This window comes from Triplophysa rosa, linkage group LG18 (genome assembly GCF_024868665.1).
Source record: "Triplophysa rosa linkage group LG18, Trosa_1v2, whole genome shotgun sequence".
NCBI lineage: Eukaryota > Metazoa > Chordata > Actinopteri > Cypriniformes > Nemacheilidae > Triplophysa > Triplophysa rosa.
This window is the reverse complement of record NC_079907.1, coordinates 13,432,624-13,456,141: the sequence shown is the minus strand read 5'-3', so window position 1 is coordinate 13,456,141 and position 23,518 is coordinate 13,432,624. Positions and strand designations below refer to the sequence as shown.

The 23,518-nt window shown below is 38.8% G+C and overlaps 1 protein-coding gene across 2 annotated transcripts; it reads right to left on the bottom strand.

Annotated features, from left to right (window-relative positions):
• Positions 1-235: 235 nt before the first annotated feature.
• arhgap17a (Rho GTPase activating protein 17a) lies at positions 236-23,405 on the bottom strand. Of its 2 annotated transcripts, none has more exons than XM_057357717.1 (19): positions 22,706-23,405; positions 16,806-16,845; positions 11,625-11,729; positions 11,441-11,517; positions 11,185-11,296; positions 10,996-11,072; positions 10,554-10,671; positions 9,531-9,599; positions 9,317-9,398; positions 8,283-8,410; positions 7,962-8,073; positions 7,797-7,878; positions 6,761-6,841; positions 6,546-6,659; positions 6,370-6,461; positions 6,104-6,260; positions 4,394-4,521; positions 3,756-4,301; positions 236-1,705 (listed from the first exon to the last, which is right to left on the bottom strand). In XM_057357717.1, exons 1-19 carry the CDS (start codon positions 22,756-22,758, stop codon positions 1,590-1,592), a joined length of 2,289 nt encoding a protein of 762 aa, XP_057213700.1. In that variant the 5' UTR covers positions 22,759-23,405; the 3' UTR covers positions 236-1,589. The 2 variants fall into 2 exon arrangements, with proteins under 2 accessions (XP_057213700.1, XP_057213701.1); XM_057357718.1 differs by lacking the exon at positions 22,706-23,405 and adding an exon at positions 20,330-20,348.
• Positions 23,406-23,518: the final 113 nt, after the last annotated feature.

Sequence of the window (23,518 nt, the reverse complement as noted above, 5' to 3'; positions counted from 1 at the left end):
ATCAAAATGTACCTGTCCTAGAAGTACATAATGTGCATTTAAACACGATTCTTCTGGTATGTTCATAGTTAATGTAATGGTTATGCCGTAGTCAAACACTCCTACATGAGTAAAAGTGTCCGTTTTCTTATCAAATCTGACACATCCTTTCCTCTAAAAACATGAAAAATAAAAACATTCGGAGCTTCTGAGGCGTACGTGATGCCAAAATGAAACACTGTAACACAAGTTCCTGTTTCACTTTTTTAATTCCGTTTGAAGCAGTAATACCATGCATTTTTAATTCTTTTTTTAAATTCCTTAAAGGCAAAGTCTTCGGGCACAAAGCCGCTAACCTCTTTAAATACACCATCAACATTTATAGTTTCATAAGTGTAAAGTCGGTTTATTTTCCAACCCTTTGTAAAATAGCTCTTGTAAGTGAACTTAGGTAAGGCATCACGGTAAATGCAAGAGAAAATAAATGCTAACAGTGGTCACGATTGCCTACATTTTTCTCTCATATGAAAACGGATCCTAATCATGTGAGAATAAACAAACAAACAAACAAACAAAGAGCAGCGTATATCAGCTTGTACATCAGCAGTGCTAGTCTTTGGCGTTGGTTGGTTCTTGCGATCAGACACCCCTTAATCTAGTCTAAGTCACAATCTCAACACAACATTTTTTTTTTATACTGATAACAGTGTTGAGAAAAACGCTACAAGAAAAATGTAAGCAATGATGTCAGCTCTTAGCTAAAGTACAACTGAAGAATTTCCAAGTGGCACATTGTCCCCATGTTGGTACCATGTCTGCGGTAAAAAGAGGGAAACAAAAAATGCTCTTGTCCTGGTAAACACAAACAAAGCCGTAACATACGAATTCCATTGCAGAATATCACTAAAGTACATGCGTTGACCTTTTTCATTACAAAAAGTGACAGATTTGATGTCCAATAGGAAATTGCTTCTTTGACATATGCAGGTCAGTCTTCTTGTTACAAAACGTAGAGTGATGCTCTACCACATAATTTTATCTCGGTCCAGTCATATTAATGCCACAGTATGACATCATAAGCTGTGAAAGGCAAAAAAATGAATCCTTAGGCATTTTTATACACCAATATATTGCATGAAAAAAGACACTAACTTCTAGGAATGTACTGATGGTTTTTCCCACACATAATATATGGGAAACGTGTTGACTGGAGACCTGCAGTCACAAGCTATTCATAAAGCCACAGTTTTCATCTTCCACATCCTCTGAGTATTTGCTCTGTGCAACTATTAAGGCCATTTTAAGACTCACCTACACGTACCTCACAACAATCCGATTGTTTCCCCCATTACTACACATGCCAGTCCTTTACATTAACATTCCTCATGCAACACAGGTTTTTTTATCCTGCCGTAGCAATAAACGGGCAGCTTTAAACAGGTGTGCTACATCATGGGGGGGGCAGTTTTCCTGGTGCCACCGGGATTGTCTGAAGCAGAGAGTATTAGAGGAGTACAGCCAAGACGATAAACACTTTGGTAATGGTGTGAGGAGCAGCCCTTCAAGCAAACCTTTGGTTAAGGGAAAGGGTGACAGGTTCAAGGCCATCTTTAAAGAACAGTGCTCTCCGTGTCCAGATCTGTGTCCTTGAGTTGGGTAACAGGTTTCTCAACAGCGATGTCAGGAACGAAGGCTCGGCTTAGACCTTTAAAAGTCATCCCCGGATCTGCAAGCAAAAGGTTTATGAAATTATGGACTGAGATTTGTTGATGTTTTGTGTTTTATAAAGCATTAGGCTGGTTTCAGATGAACAATTCCTCATGGATCGGGTAGAATTGTTATGTCACTTGAGGTGGGTCAATTTTTAGAGCCAGGAGCTGCTGCTGCGCTTCACCAACTTCACCAACTTAAATATTTATTGGCCAAGAACAAATATGATGTGATGACGTGTAACCATAACCAGTTATAAAATGTCTGCGAATTAACACTTACATGCAATGTGGGGACTGCCTACACAACACTGACCAGTGCAATATCTGTGAGGGCTTTGTGAAAACCTTTTAGACATCATACCTTCGTTAATCTAAAAAGAATTTAAGATTTTTTATTAAATTGTAGGTGCACTGGATAACATGTTCTTATTTCATCTCTGAACTCAGTTCTGATTGGCCGATCATGTCATCCAGCAGTTTAATATTATTCAATAACCTAAGCATTACCAGACTGCTAATCCAGGCTACTTTACTGGTGCTACTTAAATGCTTCATGGCTTCTCATGCTTAACATGGTCAACTTGTCAAAAAACGAGTTGGATGTATGACGTAGTATTTCTGTGCTCGATACACTCCCCGAGCGTTCGTATAGGTTTTGGGAAGTTTTTTTCAAACATGAAAATCCGTTTCGTTACAACTTTTCTTAGTCCCTTATTGGGCAATTTTCCCGGAAAAGCACGCCCACGGCATGGCGAAAGAAATAGCCCGCCCACACGTCAACCGACGAGTGATAGGAAGACCTGCCTACCATCAAGATTAGCTGCGCTGCGTCAAGATTGGCTGCGCTGTTGGCCTGCAGCTGCAGCTCATTACTCTTGCGATAGTGAGAGAAGTTGAGGTGTGTTTGTTTGTTCACGGTATTTCAGTGATGGATGTTATATAAACGGTGGATATAACGCTGGATTTGCAGATCGTTTGAAACTGATAGATGGAGCGGTCCCTGCGCTAAAAGATGCCGGACATGAACTGCACGCGGTAAGTGAAACTAAGTCATATGTCTGTGTTTTGTTGGCAATCGGAGCGTACGTGCATAATGTAAACAACTCGAACAGTTATGCAGGGACAATGCGATCATGTATTGTGTGCTCGTGATTTAGTTCCTCCCCCCGCACACTCCCAGGAGGTCGTTTGTTTTCGGAAATAATCGTACAGCTGTATCTATCTTTTACAAATGTGATCAAACTAAATACTCTTCGAAGATACGAAGTATGCAATGCTACTCTATAGGTACTCGAGATTAATATGAGATTGACAGAAACTGCGCGTTCAACCAGACCTTTAAACCTTTAGACCTTTAAACCTTTAGACCTTTAAAGTATACAACTGTATTTACAATAGTTTACCATACAGTATAAAGTATATTGTTATATACTACAGAATACTGCAGTTTACTACTGACAAATTCACAAGCGACATGCATCGCTTAAAAATAAAGGTGCTTCAAAGGTTCTTCACAGCGATGCCATAAAATAAACATTTGGTTCCACAAAAAAACATTCAGTCAAAGGTTCTTTAAAGAACCATGTCTTTCTTTTTATAACCTGAAGAACTTTTTTTGCCACAAAGAACCTTTTGTGAAACAGAAAGGTTCTTCTAATGTTAAAGGTTCACATTTTATTTAATCAGCATTTCTAGATGTATTATGGCCATTCCAGTGTCTGTTGAATTTCAACCAATAATTCATTTAAAATTTGCCAAATGACATAATAGCAATTTCTGTTGATTCAATAAATTTTTTACCTTTTGTTATTATGGAAATTATACTGATCTTCAAGAATAAACAATATTTTAGTTCCTTCAAATTCCTGACTGTTATATCTGATTGCTGATCTGCTGCGCAAAGTGAAGCTTAACCGCTCTGTTTTTAGTTCTTTCCCAGACTGCAACCACCTACTCTTATCTATCTTCAAGACATCTCAAGTGAGCCTTTACAGTAAACCCCACACTACAGACACCAACAAAACTAAACACAACCTCAGTGTGATGGAAATAAAAATGCCTCACCCATTGTTTTGAAGGCAGCGCTGCAAATACCATTGCTGTCACTTCCTGTTGCCGGAGGCTGAGGAGGAGGGGGAATGGTGGGTCTGTTGCGTGGTTTAGGCACCGGCCTCGGGCGAGGGAGAGACCCTGACTGAAACACCGGGGCAGCGGCGGGACCAGGACTGTCGTGAAAGACCGCTGTGGGTGGAGGCGTGCTTGGTGGGGTGGGTGTGCTTGGAGGAGAAGGGTCCTCTCCTGGGTCACCAGCATTCGACCCAAAAGCGTTGGATTGGGGAGGGGGGGTGGCTTGTGTGGGAGGCTGCGGGGGCGGGTGATTTGGTGCCTGGATTAGAGGCTGGTTGCTTGAGTGCCGCCGGGGAGTTGTGTTGGTTTGAGCCTGTGGTTGTGTGGGGCTCAGATTGGTCAGTGAGTAACTAGAGAGTGGTCTAGGGGAGGGGCTAAGGGATTGAGGGGTGCCTGTAGAGGTTTGGGGTGGTGCCTGATTGGTTGGTTGCCCTGGTGGTGGGTTGGGTGGTTTAGGAGGAGCTGGGGCGGGCTTTTTTGTACCTGTGTAAAATAAGAGAAGGTTTAACACTTCTTTCTTTGTGAGGTGTGCAGCTGTTGTACTCTACTAAAATATCTTGGGGAGATTCATTTACCTCTGCGGGCCATGTGAGGACTGGGTCCTGTAGATCCAGCCACAGGGGTCCCCACACTCAGTTGTCCTGATCCTCCAGTGCCATTGCGCTGAGCTGGAGGGGTGGACGCAGGCTCTCGGCTCTTCGAACTGAGGAATGGAAATTAAAAATAATTTCACGGATATGAAGTTCAGTAACAGGTTGCAGAAACAATCCCCTATTTTTCTATTGGACGAACAAATGCGTAGTCCCGCCCCAAACTCACAGCATTGGTTGAGCAGGTTCAAGGGAATCAACCATTAAGTATATGGAACAATTCTGTTGCTAAATGTTATTTAATGTTAACAAAAATGGCTTATTTCAAAATAATAGAAATACAGCAAATTTCTGTTTGAATATATTTTTTTTTTTTACACCACGAGTGCTAAACAATTCCCAGCAGAGGGAAACCACAGAAAAATTGGTACTGTAGACCCACCCCCAAACATGAAGAGTTAATTTACTCTTTAAATGATTGAATAAGTGCTTCGGATAAAAATGTTTGCAAAATTCAAAATGATTAAATGTAATCAAGGTTATTTTAGTTTACAAAAATGAAAACTTTGAAAACGGTTCTGTTCATTAAAATAAAAAATGGACCTAAAATTATTGGAATAACTAAAGGAAAAATTGAAATGTTGTCTCAAAAATAAACTGAAATAAAGCACTATATAATAATAATAATAAAACAAAAAATAAAATACAAATGTATTAATCTTATATAGCAATATAAAAAATAACCGGTAACACTTTACAATAAGGTGCTATTTGTTAACAGTAGTAAATGCATTAGCTAACAATGAACAATTTAGTTTTTCAGTATTTATAAATCCCTATTAATGTTAGTTCAAGTCAATACAGTTATTCATGTTAATTCATGGTGTATTAACTAATGTTAACAGTGACATCGTTTGATTTAAACAATGCATAAGTGCTGAAATTAAAATGAACTAACACTATGCTTTATTACATCATTCTTTGTTAGTTTATTTTAGCTAATGCATTAACTAATTGTTAACAAATAGCACCTTATTGTAAAGTGTTACCAATTGAAGCTAATTTAAAATATTCATAAAACTAAAATCAAAACTATAATAGCACTGAATGTAATAGCCAGAAAGTCATTTTATATGATTTTATTATTAAAATATGTATTTAAAGCTGCAATTTGTAACTTTTTTGGTGAGAAAATAAACATAAATCAGGTATTGGGCAAGTACATAAACATCTGTTCAAAACAGTCTAAATGTATCCCGATTAGCAACTGTAAGCTTATAATAATGATCTATAATAATAATTTGAGTTTTCAGGTCAGACATCATTTGACACAAAGAAAAATATGTGAAGTAACCTGCAATTTTATGTTTCAAACAGAGATGGCGATACGGAGACAAAAGTTACAGATTGCAGCTTTAATTTTGAGTAATTTAGCTCTTCATACCCACAAACATTGCAGGGTTAAAAGAAAAAGCAAGAGAATTATCAGTAGAACAGACAATACCCAAGATGGTTAATGGTGAGTATAATCTGATCCGTTTGACAGCTGGACGATTCATTTAAATCGAACGATCAATTAAATCGAATTCTAAATCAATTTAACTGGAGATCTCTGTGAAGCAAAGGATATTATCTAAGTGACCCATTCCTAGAATGAAACATCGGAGATTGTGTGTGAAATATCAGAGTAAATACCTGTCTTTTCGAGGTACTTCACCATCGGGACCCACCATGCTACCAGGTCTCTTCCTCTCTATAGTGCCCGAGTCATAATCGGGTGGCGTCAGGTGGTTGACATTGTTCGGCAGGGGTGCGGGCATTGAAAACATACCGGATACGTTAAAATCCACATCTGAAGTAAAGACAGAAAAGAACATCAAAACAGGCTGGGTAACCTTAACCTTGTTTGCCATCGTTTCCCATTGGGAAATACTAGATTTTTAAAGCTTTACGGCCCCTACCCTCAGGGAAAAACCAGTCTGCATGTTGAATGATGGGTTCAATTATCGTCACCACATGAACAGAAGTTGCAGCAGCCATTTCTGCAAGGCTCCTGTGAGAACAAAGAAGAGAATTAGCCAGAATTAAAAAGAATACATATTAGTGTTTTTGCCGGACCACAGAAGAAGATTCCTACCCTTCAGTTTTGGCCCACAGTAGATTGGGTCCGAGGACAATGGCAATATTGCTGGGGGTCATTTTGTTGACGTCACTTTCCTGTGCGAGCTTAGCAAGGAACTTAACAAGGTATCTGAAAAACATTGCAAACAATTCTCAAAATGCGATATTATTTATTCACCAGCCTGCAGTTGTATGAAAGTACAGCTATTTGTCTTAAATTCAGAAACCCACCTGAAGTTGGCCTTGTTGTTTTTTGGTAACTGATCACAGGTGACCCACAAAGCTTGTAACCGTTTATCTGGGTCCGGGATGCTTGACAAAGTAAAACACAGTAATTATCAACACAAAAAATGAACACTTTTAAAGGTCCAATGTGTAATTTTTGGGAGGATCTATGGACATAAATAATGCAATATAATATACATAACTATGTCTTTAGAGGTGTAGAAAGACCTTACATTATGTTTTTATTACCTTAGAATTAGCTATTTCTATCTACATACACCGTGGGTCCCCTTGCATGGAATTAAACATGTTGTTTCTACAGTATTCCTAAATGGACAAACTGCTCTACAGAGCGCGTTTCGTAAATACCATAGACTGTATAAAATATGGACGTAGTGTCCTTGACGTCACCCGTAGGCTTGTGAAGAGTAAAAATGAAGCCTAAAGTAGGCGGAGCTGGTCGTCGCCATCTTGGCATCGTGCGTCACTCCCGGATAATCGTAAATGACAAAGAGGCGGGACGTGGTTGGAGCTGAGGCGCCCGGTTGGCTGAAACCACTTGTCACTTAAGTGGCCACGCCACTATTTTGCAGAATTTGAGTTATGAAAAAAAATCACCCTCCTCACAGTTGTCATGAAGGGTAAAATACCTATATAGACTAAAATAATTTTTTGTACCAGGCTGTAAACATGTTTTTTTGTGCTGTAAAGTTGGCCATTTTAACATGGGGCTCAATGAGATTCTGCTCTGTTTTGGAGCCAGCCTCTATAGCGGCCAGTCGATGAATTGCAGTTTTAGTCACTTCCGTGTTGGTTTCACGAGAGAGACCGGAAGATTTCCCCTTGGTAAATACGTTATCTCCTTCGGCAAAGAAGCGAAAACGTGACAACATCTTAATCCTGTGTCAGCCACTATAGTGCTTCGAAAGGGAGGAGTGGAGTGAGCCGTTAGTTGCAATTGGCAACCTTACCACTAGATACCGCTAAATTTCATACACTAGACCTTTAAACCTCTTTTATCAGTATTGGCAGAATAGCTTACTTGGATGCCTGTGTCCACTCATCATACAGCTGGTAGGTCATCAATGGTTCGGGCAATTCTCTCAGATATGACTTTAATGCCCCTGAAAGCAGGAGGGAGTAGTTTAACGTTAGGAGGATGTAAATGACAATATATTACTGATACACACAACAGAACGAGCTGTACCAGCAACAGCATGTGGGTCGGAGTAAAACTCCTCCAGCTGTGAGGTGGAGCAGTCCAGTGCTGCCTTCAGCTTCTTCAGTTTAGAGGCTCCTGCTGCTATTCGGAAAAGACCCTGGAAGAACGAGAACAAATAAGTTGAACATGCACACTTTTATTTGTGTTGAAAAATATAAATTACATATACATGTGTAAAGTATAAATAAATATGTATACTGGTTCGTCAATCTACTATATTTAACGGCACAGGAGAGTATTCCTTTTACAGATTCACTATGCGATGTTTGATGTGTATGACTGATGCACCGTTCTGCCATACTGTACCTCCTCTTTCATACCAGTCTCCAGTAGCATCATGACGCAGGCCTCTAATGGGAGCGCTATCTCTCTGCCACTGCGCTTCAGGTGCTCATCCAGGGCTGTACCAAACGCTGGCTTCTCAGTCCATGAATCTGTTGAGGGGACATATGCTAGTCTTGAATATACCATATAATTTAAAAGACGCAGTACATCCCTACACTCTGATTGTCTGATTGACTCGACATATCTACATATGTGTAACAATGCTCATGTTTGCAAACAGTTCACAAATCATTTTCACCATGCACCCTTTAAATCTTAAAGCGACAGTTCACACAAAAACAAAAGTTCTTTTATTATTAATTTGCCCTCGTGTCATTCTTTCTTTCTTCTGCTCTTCTGCAGAACACAACAGATATTATAAGATATTGTACGGACCCAAAACCACAGAGACATTTCTCAAGATATCTTTTGTGTTCCACATACGAAAGAGTCATGCACAGGTTCTTAACGACATGAGGGTGAATAAACGATGACAGAATTTATTTTTTTTGGGTGAACTCTCCCTTTCAAAAATGAATACATTACACATGCGTAACAGCAGATAATTTGCATGAATATACAATAAATAAAAAGTCAAACCGCATCAGAATGCAGCATTCACACATGATTCATCTGCTTTCTAAACTGATTAAATCCTGTCTTGTTGTCCACTTCAAGCTGTGTACGTGTTCCACATTTCAGACAAGCTGAACCAGGTGGGTGAGATGTGAGAAATATTACTCACGAGCGAGGACAACAAGTCCATCTGACTCACGTGTGCTCGCAGGAAAACATCACAATAACAATTTATAGCACTCAAGTGCTCAATTCATTTTATTGTGCTGATTTTATAGCACAAACAAGAGCGAAATCAGTTAAGTGGCTTCAAGGGCCGCCTGAAAATGGTCAGAATAGAGCGTCACAGAAAAGCTCAATGAAGTTCTGCGAGTTCCTTAAGCAGCCTAGTTTTGTTCATAGTCCTGTCAATTACACGGCAATAAAACTGAGCATGTCACCTTGTTGAGCTTGAATGGTTGGCAGGATGCTCTCTAGCAAGGTGAGAGATTTTCGGTGGTAATCCGCTTGTGCCTCTAATAACTGAGGATAGAACACACATTGAGGAAAGAGAGACACATGAACAATAGGCAGAACAAACATGGAAATGAACAGGAATAAACATAGCGACTGAGATACTTAACCCACGGAAGACGTAAACAAAAATGATCTTACCATAACATAATAGCGGGCATAGTCTGCCTCCTTTGAGAAGAAATTGTACATGTCTGCTGAGAGTTGATCCTAAAGTGAAACAACATAACTGGTTATTTCTTATACAAAACTATTGGTTTGATCATTTAATGGTGGATAAAGAGATGCATATGAACTACAGCATAGAGTAATTCATAAAGAAATTGAAAACAATTGTAATAATGTTTAAAAAGTGTCACATTTACATCTGTACATCTCCTTAAAGGGACAGTTCACACAAAATTTACAATTCGTATTCACTTATTTAGAATGTCACAGAGATCTCCTTAAAGGGACAGTTCACCCAAAAATAAAAATTCCGTCATCACTTATTTACCTCGTGTCATTCGAAACCTGTGACCTTTGCTTTATTCTGTGGAACACAAGAATAGAATGTCTCAATAGTTTTGTCTACACCGTGGAAGTCTATGTTTTTTGGTTACGAACATTCTTCAAAATATCTTATTTTGTGTTCTTCTAAACAAAGTCATACAGGTTTGGAAGGACATGGGGGTGAGTAAATAATAAAATGGTTTTTATTTTTGGCAGAACTATCCCTTTAACCTACAGTGCATTCAAGCTAAACTTGTTATCAACACATGCATTCCTTGTGAACCCATTTAAAGGGGCGGTTCACCCAAAAATGATCCTGTTATTATTTACAGACTGTATTATAGTGCCTATTGGTTCAAGCTTTAATATTTGCAATGAAATTACGTTACAGTTTTTTACGATACGCTGATACAAGCGATGGGTGCTAGTCAGCCTTCAATGTAAGGACAAGAGCAAGGACTTTCAACCTTTTGTTTTAAAAGAAAAAGCTGTGGCTTCATGGCACCAGTGTGAGAAAATAATGACTGAATTATCATTTTTACGTATCGAATTTTAAATATAGGCTATTAATAATGATATTGAATATTATCGACCTAGAAGGTGGGTGTAAAATCCATAAGCAACAAAAAAGCAGTATTGCAGGCACATTCGGGCTTGTTTATACATCAGTACCTTACACAGCTCCATTTTGTTCATAGCTTCATCAACCTCTTCTTTAAGCGAGTCCGCTTTGGCTGTCAGTGCTTGTGTGTTTGTTCCTGAGATTATCGACTTGGTCGCCTGCAACCACCTGAGGACGACAGTTTCATTTGTTAAATGGATAATCTAGTGTTATGATATAATGCGGGGGTCTTCAACGGGGGACGCGTCTCTCACACCAATTATTCTTTGATCTCAAACAAACCTTTCTGAAAAACTGAAATATATGACAAACTGAAAATAGAAAGTTAGAAAAACGAATGTTTGGCTTAATTTCATAGTTCCGCCCCAATTATATGCATTATAAAATGTAATAACTCTGCACATCATTACTGTAATTATTGTAATGACTCCTGATTCACCTCTATTTACTTAAAAAAAGCCTTATCTTAATGGCATATGACAGATACCTCACCTTGCTCGGGCAGAGTCATAGTCCAGCACCATCTTGGCTAACTGCCGTCTCTGTTTAAGGATGTTAGGAATGTCCAGCTGTGACAACAGACATTTGTATTTAGAAGTACTGTGATTGCTGAAGCAGTACACTCTCTGGCTATGAAAGCATCCTGAGAGTTTCCATATGTTTGTACTGTCCATACAGTACCTCTGCTATCTGATTGAGCGGGTCTAAGATGTCTTTCTCAATCTGCACCTCGTGCTGCATCAGCTCAGACGCCAGTCTGTTCTCCGCATCTCCGCACAAATCCATCATTTTCCTGCCCAGAAGTTAAATGACATATCAATACTGGATCTTTAGGCAAACACTAAACCCCTTGTTCCAACTTGACTGATACAATCAGCTATTATTTATTTAAACACAATCGACACTAATCTATTTAATACTGATGTCATCTAATCACCCAATCAGAGACTCCTCCCCCAGCTGACTTCCACCGTCCTGCATGGCCTGCGATAAAGCAGTCAGTGGAAGCTTTTTCTGTGAGAGAAACACAGGAGGTTTGTGCAATGTTACACACGAATTCAATCAAATAAGTCACATAACATGTGTGTGAAACATGTGTTGCGGTCATTAGAGCCCCTTACGTGTCTCTTCTCAGCATCTGTGCCGATCTGCCCCTGCAAACACGCCGCCATTTTTTTGTGCGTGTTGTGCGAAACCACTCGCACCAGCTCCATACGGCGCTCAATCTGTGCAGAACAAAACAAGACGTCAATAATGGCCCGCGACCCATATTGAGCCTCAACCTGCACCCCATGCAGAGCACGAAAGCGTGCTGCTGAACTGAAACACAGTCTGTTGTAAGCATGTTATGTAACACAGTGGTTCTCAAACTTTTTCGTTGCAAGGCCCCCTTTGTGTAGAGTGCATCGCTTTGCGGCCCCCCAAATAAAGACTTATAATCTTAAATTTAACATTTTTATTTAAACAAAAACATTTTCGGTTATACAATGCAGAAACATCAATTCTTTTGTCTGGTGGTCTTATTTTTCTGATGTTTGATTGCATAAAATCTATGATCAATTTCTATATTTCATAAAATGCCACAAAATCTGTGGCCCCCTGGATCCATCTCGGGGCCCCCCCAGGGGCCACGGCCCCCAGTTTGAGAACTACTGATGTAACACAGCTAAGAAACCTCTGTGACATGATACAGACGGCATACATTCAGCATTGCTCTGGTAACAAAACCTCTGTCTTAGACAAGGCCTTAGACCTTGGGAATTGAGGAGTTGCAAGTAGCAAAAACTGAAAAGAGAGCATTTAATAGTCATGAAGGCGTTGTGAGATCAATCATGATTTATTACCCCACTCCTAGTGGAAGCATGTAAACTATATGTGACTTTGCAGAAAAGAATGTGTGTTGTAACTTGTTAACTCATCTTCCCAGCAGGCATGCCTAAAGTTTATGAGTTAAGCAAGTACTGCACTGGGAAAATGGGAAAACCTTTTTTCAAATATATTTGCATCATTCTGTTACATAAAAGTTGGCATTCTAGATGAAGTATGCAAAAGTAAAAACAGAACAGTAAAAAAACCCTGAAAAGTAATTATCACAAAAATTGAGCAAATATTCCTCAGCTTAATACATTGTGGCTTTTCTTAAGTTGGTTTGGTTTAATGTATAGGAAAGTAAACCCCAGTTACCATAGTTACCCACACATTTCCATAGGGGAAAATGAAGACAACTGAATACCTCTTGCAATTGCAGGAAAAATATAAACACTCCTAATGTAAAACAAAATTTTTCCAAAAACGAAAGATTAAAGAGGATCGGAGTAGACACAATCTCATTATTAAAAAGCAATTAAAAATCAACAATATTTTTAAAAGATTTTATTAAACAAATAAGCAAATTCTTTCAGACAGAATTGTTATCTTTATATTGCAAAGCATGTCTATCAAGCTCAGTTATAGGAATAGTTCATCAAAAAGATAAATGTGTTTCTGTTAGGGCTGTTAACACATTAAAGGTATTTGCACATACAGTCCGAAATCTTTCGTATGCGTTTTTTTCGTATTTGGTGCTCGTTTGTACGGTGTCTCTGAATTGTCAAAACGCCTTTCAAAATGCTTGCTACGGATGCGAAAAACGCAGAAAATCTAACCCAGACCGAAATTTTTTATGACGGACGAAAATATCGGAGGCAGTATGTAAATGTTATTGACACAACGTGAGGTCGCATTTATTTTTTAACGTGCGGAAATTTCGGACGCAAATTTCAGACTCAAATGTGCAATGGGCTTAACTCGTTAAAAATATTTAACGCCATTAATGCAGCATCCGTTTTATCTGTCAACATTGTCTAGCGTTACATTATATAATTACACTCTTATTCATATAAAGGCCTTTAATTTTTTTATTTAGGCGCGATTTGAAATTGTTGTATTGACACGTCCAGTATAGATTGACAGCCTCTGGCTGTGGAACACGGCACGGCTCAACGCAACGCGACAACGGTTGCGTCTGGTGAACACATATACTGTATATCACTGTATATTTAATAAAGACATCATTTGCAAAGCCAACAATATTAGAATGTTGGCTTTCATTCATAAAATGATGCTGTTAAAGAAATGTGTTGTTTCTACATTCAGTTGTAGATAAAATATGAAATTATTAGAATGTAAAAGTATATTTATATTTATATATATTTAATTTCACTATACGTGTGCGATTAATCGCACAAAAATGATGCGATTAATCTTGATTAAAAATTGTAATCTATTGACAGCCCTAGTTTCTGAAAATTTTATTTAATTTATTATTTACTTTGCCTTTATAAAAGGTCTTGCCAGTCTTATCAGAGGGGAGGATCACTGTCAAAGCTTTTTAATACAGTTTCATTTTGTTGATGGAAGAAGGGCGTGTCCGCTTTAATACAAGTCAGCACTAACACAACCATGCGAGGAATGTCGCTCCAGAACTGTGTGAACCGAGCGGTATGTCTGAACAAACAGCGAGGAACACAAGAGAGATCAGAATTACAGGCGAGAAAAAATTCACTCATGTTCCAAAAACATCCCAGTGCAGGAATTCCACAGGCTGGGAGAGAAGATAACCGCCTCCTCTCACTTCTCTGCGTCCTTTACGTCATACCGCTCCCCCTGCGGCGGTCCCGGCACAGCTGGGTCAAGCGTACATTCCGCTCAGGCGTCTCCTGCATGGGAAAGCGGAGACCCGCCACCTGACACAGGAACAAGGGGAATCACTGACTCTTATTGTCGGCTCTTTTTCTGCTGAGGGAGATCCTGTTGGAAGGTTGTATGGATCATCTGGTGTGAGAGGTCTTTAAATGTTTGCCCTGTTGCCATCACAGAATAGAAATTGGCAGGTTGATGGCAGACAAAACATTCACTAACAATACGCTGTAGTTTTGTTTCGTATGGAATTTATTACACTGTGTTCAGAGAGCGGGGAAATACCAGTAAATTCTGATTAGTCATTGCCAAAATAAAACACTTCAGGCATGTCCGGAAAAGCGATTTGGTAGACCTGCATGCCATTCAACGCTTGGATCAGGTAACTCAGGTTAGCCCTAAAAATTCCCAGAATGCATTGGGGAGTGTGACAAGTCACGTCTGGATAAGGGTTTGTAAGAGCTCTGAGGAACCTGTGTAATGTTCTGTGCAGACAGCTGAGAATGGGCTGATGGGATACCGCTGTGAAACAGACTCTGAATGCCAAGTGGGATGTCGACATGATTCTTCCTTGATATGCCCAAACATCTCTTGGATAATTTTAGACACAGTCAGCCAATAAAAAAACAAGCTGTCAAAAACATTAGTGGACAAAACTATGCTTTAAAACAAATAACGGGCATTGGAACCTAAAAAATGATATAAAATTTGTATCATTGTTGTCCTTCCGAATCCTCGGACGTCCAAATTCGTTATTTTTCAGGAAATGGAAAAAACACTGTACTTTTGAAATGGTTCAAACACTGTGCTGTCGCAGTTGACAAGCACTTTTTAATACTTTTTATTGGTTAGATACAGTATTTGCAAAACCCAGTGACAAACATAAAGGGTGGCTAATAATAATGATTTATAGCAAAAAATAAAAAATCACGAAATATGGAGATACAAGGTTTCAGAAGGACATGAGCGATATAAAAAATTTAATACTGTGAAAATTAATATGCACAAAAATCCTAGATTAGTGGTCGACCGATATGGGTTTTTGAAGGCCAGTGCCAATATTAAATGTAAGCACAGTGGCCAACTGGCCGATAAGATGCCGATATAACAGAAATTCACAAACGCGCTAATTAGCGGCCTAACTGAAAAAATTATAGGCAGATTATACAAAAATTATTTTCAAAATATTTTCAGATTTTCAAATATCAACCCAACATATCGGCCACTGCAATATATCGTCAAAGTCTGCCATGTTTACAACGCCACTGGGCAGCTGGTAAGTCCACAGTCCTATCTGCATGAATGGGGGAAGGCAAATATTTCTAGAATCGCTAACAAAAATCACAATTAAACAGCAGATTTCCGATCAGTATTTAAATATGACATGAACTATACATAACTTTGGTTTGCTGAGCTTAAATTGTGCTAAAAATTATTCGATGTCGCCTCTTCTACAGCACCTGCGCATAGGCTGGTAGGCGCCTCACAAGAGTCCCGCCCCAAATCGTCAGTTTTTACTGATTGATGATTGGCTCTTTTTACTGGAAAGCGGGACTTCCTTCGCTAAAGCGGCCATATTCAGCGTTGCATTCCTTGCCATTCATTGTAACGGCAGTGCCACATCTAGTTATTAATAAATATAAATATTCAATTTATATTAAATATTTATAAATATTAATATCGGTCTATCAATATTCTAGACAACATAGTAGTATCATTTTTACATTTGTCCGAAATCACAGTAGCTTACACAGTATATGTTAGGGCTGTGCACGATTAACCGAAATATATATTACGTGATTTATGCACAGCTTGTGAGTAAAGTACGGTAAAATGCTGCTGCACCCGAAAGCCAGAGGGCGCTCTCATGCAGAAACTCCAAATACGCACTGCAGAAGAAGACCATAACACATGTAGTTCTAGGAAATGCCTATGGACATCTTTTTATCACTGTTCCTCAAGCCTCATCAGGTATTTTTATGATAATAAAGTATATTTATAATGATCATGTTTGACGGGTGTTGCTTTATTAAATGCACGTTATAAGCGACTCAAACTCGCACTGCTTTTAGATCGAGCAGCATTTCTACTGATCCCAGAGTCGTGCTTCACGGACAAGCTACGCATAAAAAAATTATTGATGCCTTGCATAATCGAGCCAGCTCGATTTCAGCATAATTTTGTTGTAATCGCGATTAATCATGCACAGCCCTAGTATACAGTATGTACTTATTCAGTTATTTACACAGCTTCCGATGGTGACAGAATTTTCATTTTCTTCTTTTTTTCTTTAATTTTTCATTGTTTTTAAAATCCACTGGCGTTAAAAAGTAACATCATAGTGAAACATGGCAAGTATATTTCATGCAGTCTTATCCCTGCATAGCCCAATCATTTCAGTTTTTGATATAAAAAGCACCCGCACCCGATGCAAATACACAGCAAAAACACAGCTGGGGTATGTGCCGCAAGTAATTCATTTCAATGTGAAAAAAAATAAATGACCTAGAATGTATTTGCTTAACATCGATGACTTCACCTTTCTGTACTTTTCCTAGTTTCCCACCATTTAAAACAAGATGGATAATAGCCAATAAACAGGAAATAAAAGGGAAAGTGCTCACCTGCAACAGGTCATCACTGAGGACCTCTGTTTTCTCTGCTCTGTAAAACACACAAGCAAAAAAATCATTAGATATATGCACACTGTGCATACTGAACATTTACATTTGCATTTGACACATGCTTTTATCCAAAGCATTGTACAGTACACATTCAGGCCTTTCAGTAAATTTTTCACAGTAGGTACATTGCCTGGGATTCAAACCCTTGGTGTTGCTAGTGCCTAAAGAGTTGAGGTACAAGAGAGCCTGAACAGGACCTCAACTCAATGCTATGAAATAATGGTAATACACACTGGTAAAAAAGAAGAAACCCTAGTAAAGTTTATCCAACAGCTGACAGTTTCTCCAATGTAACCAACTGTCTGAAATGAGAGCCACAGGTATTTACTTTCCCAGGGAATTTTAGCAGTTCACTGTCAGCCCCATGAACAAACAGTTATGACACTATTAATAGTAAACTCATAGAGGGCTTTGACCATGGCACTGGATTATGTGCGGTCTATGTGAAACTTCAAGAATGTAAGAGGACATCACCAGCCCAGTTCACACAGCTTACTCACACATATGACAACTGTCTGACACTCCACTGTTTCACAAAAATGAATCAAAGACAGGTTTTGTGACCTCACCTTAAAAATTGCCTTCCTAAATTAGCTTTTTTTACTCTTACGTCAGTGTTTGTTACCTAATGTGTTAGCTACTGTAATGATAAAGAGAACCCTTCTAAAACCAGCAGAACAGACCAGACTAACCAGGTTTTGAAGATCGGATTAGGCTGGTTAAAGCTTTTTTGTCGAAAGGTCAATATACTGAAGTGTGCAGCCAGAACGGTGAGAACAGGTAGATACTCTATGAACCCTCAAATGGACGTCAGCATTACAGCTCATATAATAAAACAGGCTGTGGCGATAAAAAAAGAAAAACTTAGGGCAGCGAGGTGGATCTCTCTCACTTTCTGTTGTGGCAACCGTAACAGTAAAACGCATGAAGGATGTCATGTGTTATCATGCTAGTCTCAGCTTGTCCGTCATATCATAATAGCATTAAATGCACCACAAACTCGCATCTCAATTCTTTTTCTATAGTGAAAGTCAGTAAAAAATGTTTAGTTTTTTCCCAACTTTAACAGCACCAAAGACATCTTTTATTTGTAATATATTACAAGTTTATTTTCATTACATGATTTAGCGATTAGCTGCTGAGTTTTCCATAAATGCCCAGGCATAAAATGAATGAGCCGCATTTGTTTGTTTATTAGCACTATGACTTTTTTTATGCAGCTTGAGTTTCAACCATTCAGATAACATTACAGTAGATGAAAAGCATGCCGTTTATTTTATTAACAGCTTCAACTGTTATGACTAACAGTTTATTATATTCATCTTAATATCTTGCGTCAACTCATAGTGATCTGAAAAAGGTGACTTTCACTTCATTCCCACTGCATTAATAAGGCATGACTAATTTAGGTAGGACACAATACCGAGTCTAAAAAAGTGAGAAATGATCTTAAGCACTGCTTTACGTCTTCCTTTCGACTGCCATGTTACCCACAAATCTCAGCCCCAGTTCATCCTGCTGCTAAAACTACATGATTGTAACCTCGTGACGCGGAGGACAGCTGCTTTCAATTAACAAAGGAGGACATGAAGAAAGGTCTACAAGACTGAAATCGATCCAGACACAACTCTAAATGTCTAAGTAAACTCTTGGGATTATATATAAAACAGACTTTAAAATAAATGCTTTCTAATTTTGTGGAGGAAGCTTTACACCCTGAAGAGGAATTAAAATAACAAAGCGCAACAACAAAGTAATTCCATTCTCTTTACATTACCTTCAATGAATAAATGAATGACTATATAGCCTGAAGCAACATGTCCATTTATGGTTTATATGTGTGTGTGTCTGTATGTATATGCATGTATGTGTAATATATATGTAGTCTACAACAATTTTGCTAATTTAAATATAATAAATATTTTGTGTTGCATTTCTGCCTTTAAATTTCTTAATGGATGTGACTTACTACAGAAAAGGTTTGTGATCCTTGTTTTGTGCCTTGCACGTAAACTGATGTGTATTAGATTGTCTGAATTTAAAATTCAATGCATTTCCTTGGATTTAAAAGGTACGTTTCAAAGAAATTATTCAACAATATGACATCAGTTTGATTCACTTACAAAATAAAAGTCTCTGCATACCATTTTTTCCATTTTGAAAATATTTAGAACATAAATATTAATATGGAAAGCATATATTTGTACATTTTGACATTTAGATATACTGGTGTGAATGATTCCTGACAAAAAAGCTCTTGAAGTGGAAGTTCACCCAAAAATCAACTTTGTGTGATTTTTTACTCACACACATGACGTAAAACATGTTTAGAGAACTTCCGGTGTCTTCGGAGCACAAATAAAGATATTTAGGTGACATCCGAGAGCTTTCCAGGCCTCCTCATTGAAACCATGGTGTCAGTTTTTGCCAAGGTCCAGAAAAGTACTGAAGACATTGTTAAATTGGTCCATCCGCTCATAGTGGCTCAGCTGAATTTTTTTGAAGCGACGAGAATGCTTTATGTGTGCGAAAAACAAACCAAAACACCGACTTTAATCGATATATTCTCCTGTCTTGTCAGTGTATGGCTCGCGTTCACGAGAGCACTTCTTCGTCTTCTGCATGTAAACACAGACTTGCGCTGCCGCGTTGTGAGTCAGAGCGCCGGCATCCAATAGGGGCAAGCCCCATGTGGCGCACAAACCTGTCTACTTTTGAAGTGCTCTCGTCCAAGAAGAAGACGAAGAAGTGAACGCGCGCCATACACTGACAAGACAGAGGAGAATATATCGATTAAAGTCTGTATTTTGGTTTGTTTGTTTTTCGCACATAAAGCATTCTCGTCGCTTAAAAAAATTCAACTGAGCCACTATGCGCGGATGGACCAATTTAACAATGTCTTCAGTACTTTTCTGGACCTTGGCAAAAACTGACACCATGATGTCTGAGAGGAGGCCTGGAAAGCTCTCGGATGTCACCTAAATATCTCTATTTGTGCTCCGAAGACAGCGGAAGTTCTCTAAACATGTTTAACGTCATGTGGGTGAGTAAAACATCACACAAAGTTGATTTTTGGGTGAACTTCCACTTTAACATCTTTATTATCACCATATTAAGCTATATATTCAATTTTGCTTAACAACAGTATAGTTTTGTTTTGGCCCACCCAGATGTAAGAACAGACAAGGCACCATGAAGATAATCTTTAAACTGACTTGTTGTTTTCTTGAACAGTGTATTAAAAAGCAGACTTTTTTACATAATGATCATCTTGCTCGATCATCTTGCCATTCTGTTCAGTGTGCCGAATCAAACAGTGCCTGCAGGCCACTGACAGACCTCTGCTGCGACAATAGTTTTGCATTATCAGCAAATCGACAGGTGGTTTCAGCCATCTGAAAATTATTATGTAATTTTACATTATATAAGCATGCAGTTAGATAACAGATCAGAAAAATGTTCACCTTCCCGAGGCTTGTTAGTTGTTACATACTTTACATGCAAAAAGATCATTCCTGCATGTGCCTTGGAGTCGATTCTTTGATTTCATTCATAGAAGTGAAACTTCCTCAGTACAACTTCCTGTTTAAAAAAGAATAAGAAGAGATTTCCTCTGAGGGGCTGAATGCCGAACACAGTGTACTGCCTCCTCACAATCACAGGAACCATGGGACCAGCTGAGTCCTACATCTAACCACCTAACCCCCGGCCCCCCACATCCCACCCTCAAAGAAGTCAAGTCTGTTTTCTGCATCACTCTAATTTATTGTTTGTAAAATAAATTCAGGAAGAATTGAGAATTCCAGAACATATTTAACCTGTAAAAGGATTTGGGTTGTGTTTAAGAGGCAATGTTTATGGATAACAATGGTCATTTATGTTGTTGTATTATTTAGGAAATGAGAAACCAAAGTGGTTAATCCACAACCTGCAACTTTTGTCCAATTTTGTCAATCCTTGTCTAAAGTACCATAAAAAACAGCAAGGCAAAATTACAGGTCAAATCAACCTGTATTTTTTTCTTCACAAATCACACTTCCACTGTTTATGCTCTATCAACAGAATAAAAACTGTAGAGCTGGATTTAGCTTCACAATGTAAGGTCAAATGCCTCAGCTAACAGCTCTTTCAGTCCACGGGCATATGCGAATGAATATTTGAGCCACTGACATGACAGGGTTTTAACAAAATCATTGGGGGGAGGGTGTCATGTTGTTTACTTCTCCTAATATGCTAGAACATCTGAATTGTGATACTATGGATGCAATGTCCCACTTCAACATACTTTCACACATTTACTGTAAATGTACAACAATTAAACTAGAAATCTATTTTTATAATGTACACTGACGTCTCATATTTTGTAAAAAAAAAACATTGGGCTTGTGATGGTGCACATACTCCGTTTACAGAGTGAGTTGTTTTGTGAAGCCCCACAAGCTTGATAGCATTTTAAACTTCCAGGTAATCCAAATTTTGAGACAAAATGATAAATCCCCTTGGTTATCTACCTTAGAACCGAAAATGAAAGGTAACGCCACAGTTGACCTCAGCGTGAACAGAGCAAACTGTTAGCTACTAGCATTTCGCATTGCGTAGTGTCCTATTGTCACCAAGTGAGCCGAAAGCCTCCGGTGGCCGATCAAATTACAGACATTTAAAGGGAATGAGGCAGAGGACATGGATGGTAACGGTCAGGTTAACCATCAGGTAAATGAGGATGGCTGCTAGGAAGCTGTATCCCTCCAACTGAATGTGTCATTACAGCTAAAAACAAGAAAGGCGCATAACAAATACTGGAGGATAATTACTAAAAGAAATTTCCAGATAAAGTGTGTGGAACTCATACCAATACATTCAAACTCAATTTAAACCTACTGAAATACTTGAAGTCACCAGATTATTTCTCTGTCTGGAAGAAAAAATCATCTACATCAACACCCTCACTGATCTGTGTTCACATCTGTCCACACTTTGAGGATCTAAAATACCCTCGAGGACACAAACAGCTTAGAAGAATGCAGTTTGAGGCTTTATCAACAGAGGAGTCAGAATTGATGAGCATGCACATACCACTTCAATGTAGGACACAAAGTATGAGCTCAAAGGATACTGTTAGATAGCTGACAAACAAACAAATTAGGTAATTCAACTAAAAATAGCCAAACAAAAAAATCCATTAATGGCATTTAGACATGGAATCTAAGGAGCCTGCTAAAACTAATTGAAACCATCACAGGTTTTACGGTTATAATTGTATTGAATTGTATTGGTTTTAATGGCGACTATAATGGTCTCCGTGGGTCGTGATGGGTTATATTGGAACCAATAGAACATTAAGTCATACTGGAATAGGCCCAAAAAACACAGTACATGAAAAATTTGGTAATGGTTTTGATGGCAACAGCTCGTAAGTGTACATAATGTTAGAATTTGTTTTGCTTTTTTAACAAGGGATGTTCTCACTGCACATATAAATCATCGTTATCTTTATTTATCAGATAGCTTATCTTATAGGATTTTCCATCAATATGTTGTACTAAATAAACAATACCAAGGCCACAACTAAACGTATTCACACAGACATCTGAGCTGCGCTGGTAATAAAAGTTGAGTCTTTATCTAAACTGCGCAAACTGAATAGGCTATATAACGTCAAAAAAAAAAAACGAAGTTACTCTTTGGCTAGTTTTTGTTATACTAAGCGGTAAATCGGAATGATTTGTTTGGTTAATTCGTCGGCTGCCGCCCTGACAACATAACATAACAACAGATCAAACCGTGGCTGCTCGTGCCCGTCCACGATAAGAAAGAAACTTTAAATCTAGAACGTTACTTGCCTGCCAACTGTTTGATTGGCGAGCTGTCTCATCCGATTGAACTGTTTCTTCATTTTATCGGCCTCAAAACCCAGCTTTTAAGACGTGGACGTGTGTTCGTCGATGCCTCATGAGCCGAACGATCCTTGCGAAGTCGCGTGGATAATCACATTAAAATAACCCGGTGAACGGTTAGCTCAAGCAGCTAGAAAACTAGCCCGATCGGTGTATGAAAAAAAACAGTAACGTTAGTGTGGAAAAAATTAGCTCCGGTAAAAGCGGTGCTCGGTTCATGTCACTCCGTGTTGCAACTCTTCTCATAAGTAAGAGTGAGGGACGTTTTCCACATATGCCAGCCCGTGACATCTACGGGAGACGGTGGAAGTGCATGGCAGCGGGCTGATCACTCCAACCGTGTCGGGTAGTACTGCGTTTCACTGCTCCATGATGGCATTATGTGGATATAGGGGTTGTCTCAAAACTAGTGCGCTGACTCAATGGATTGCATTTAGGAGCATCGAAGGCGCGTTTCAAGTCAGCTGGTTTGGAAAGCGTCTCCGGTGCTGCCTGTGTAACTTTAGACAGCTTCTGAAAGTGTTGTTCGTGTAGGCAGCTCAGCAGGTTTTTAGACACAGCCAGGAAGTCTACGTCGAGTTCTCAACTCATACTACCTACTGTAATAACCGTACACTCCCTATCTTTTCTATTTATAAAGTCTAGTGTAAGATTTTACATCATATTGGGATGTGTATTAATACTAACAAACATACAGATAAATATTAAATGACTTTCACCCCATCTAAATTTGACAGCTCGCACAAGACAAACCTTTCT

Coding starts and splice junctions, on each gene's coding strand:
- arhgap17a (XM_057357717.1), bottom strand. CDS start 22,758: ATGAAGAAACAGTTCAATCGGATGAGACAGCTCGCCAATCAAACAGTT. Junction 9,600..10,553: donor ACAAAATGGAGCTGTGTAAG/GTACTGATGTAT, acceptor GTTTCACTTTAG/GATCAACTCTCAGCAGACAT. Junction 7,879..7,961: donor CGACCCACATGCTGTTGCTG/GTACAGCTCGTT, acceptor TCCTGCTTTCAG/GGGCATTAAAGTCATATCTG.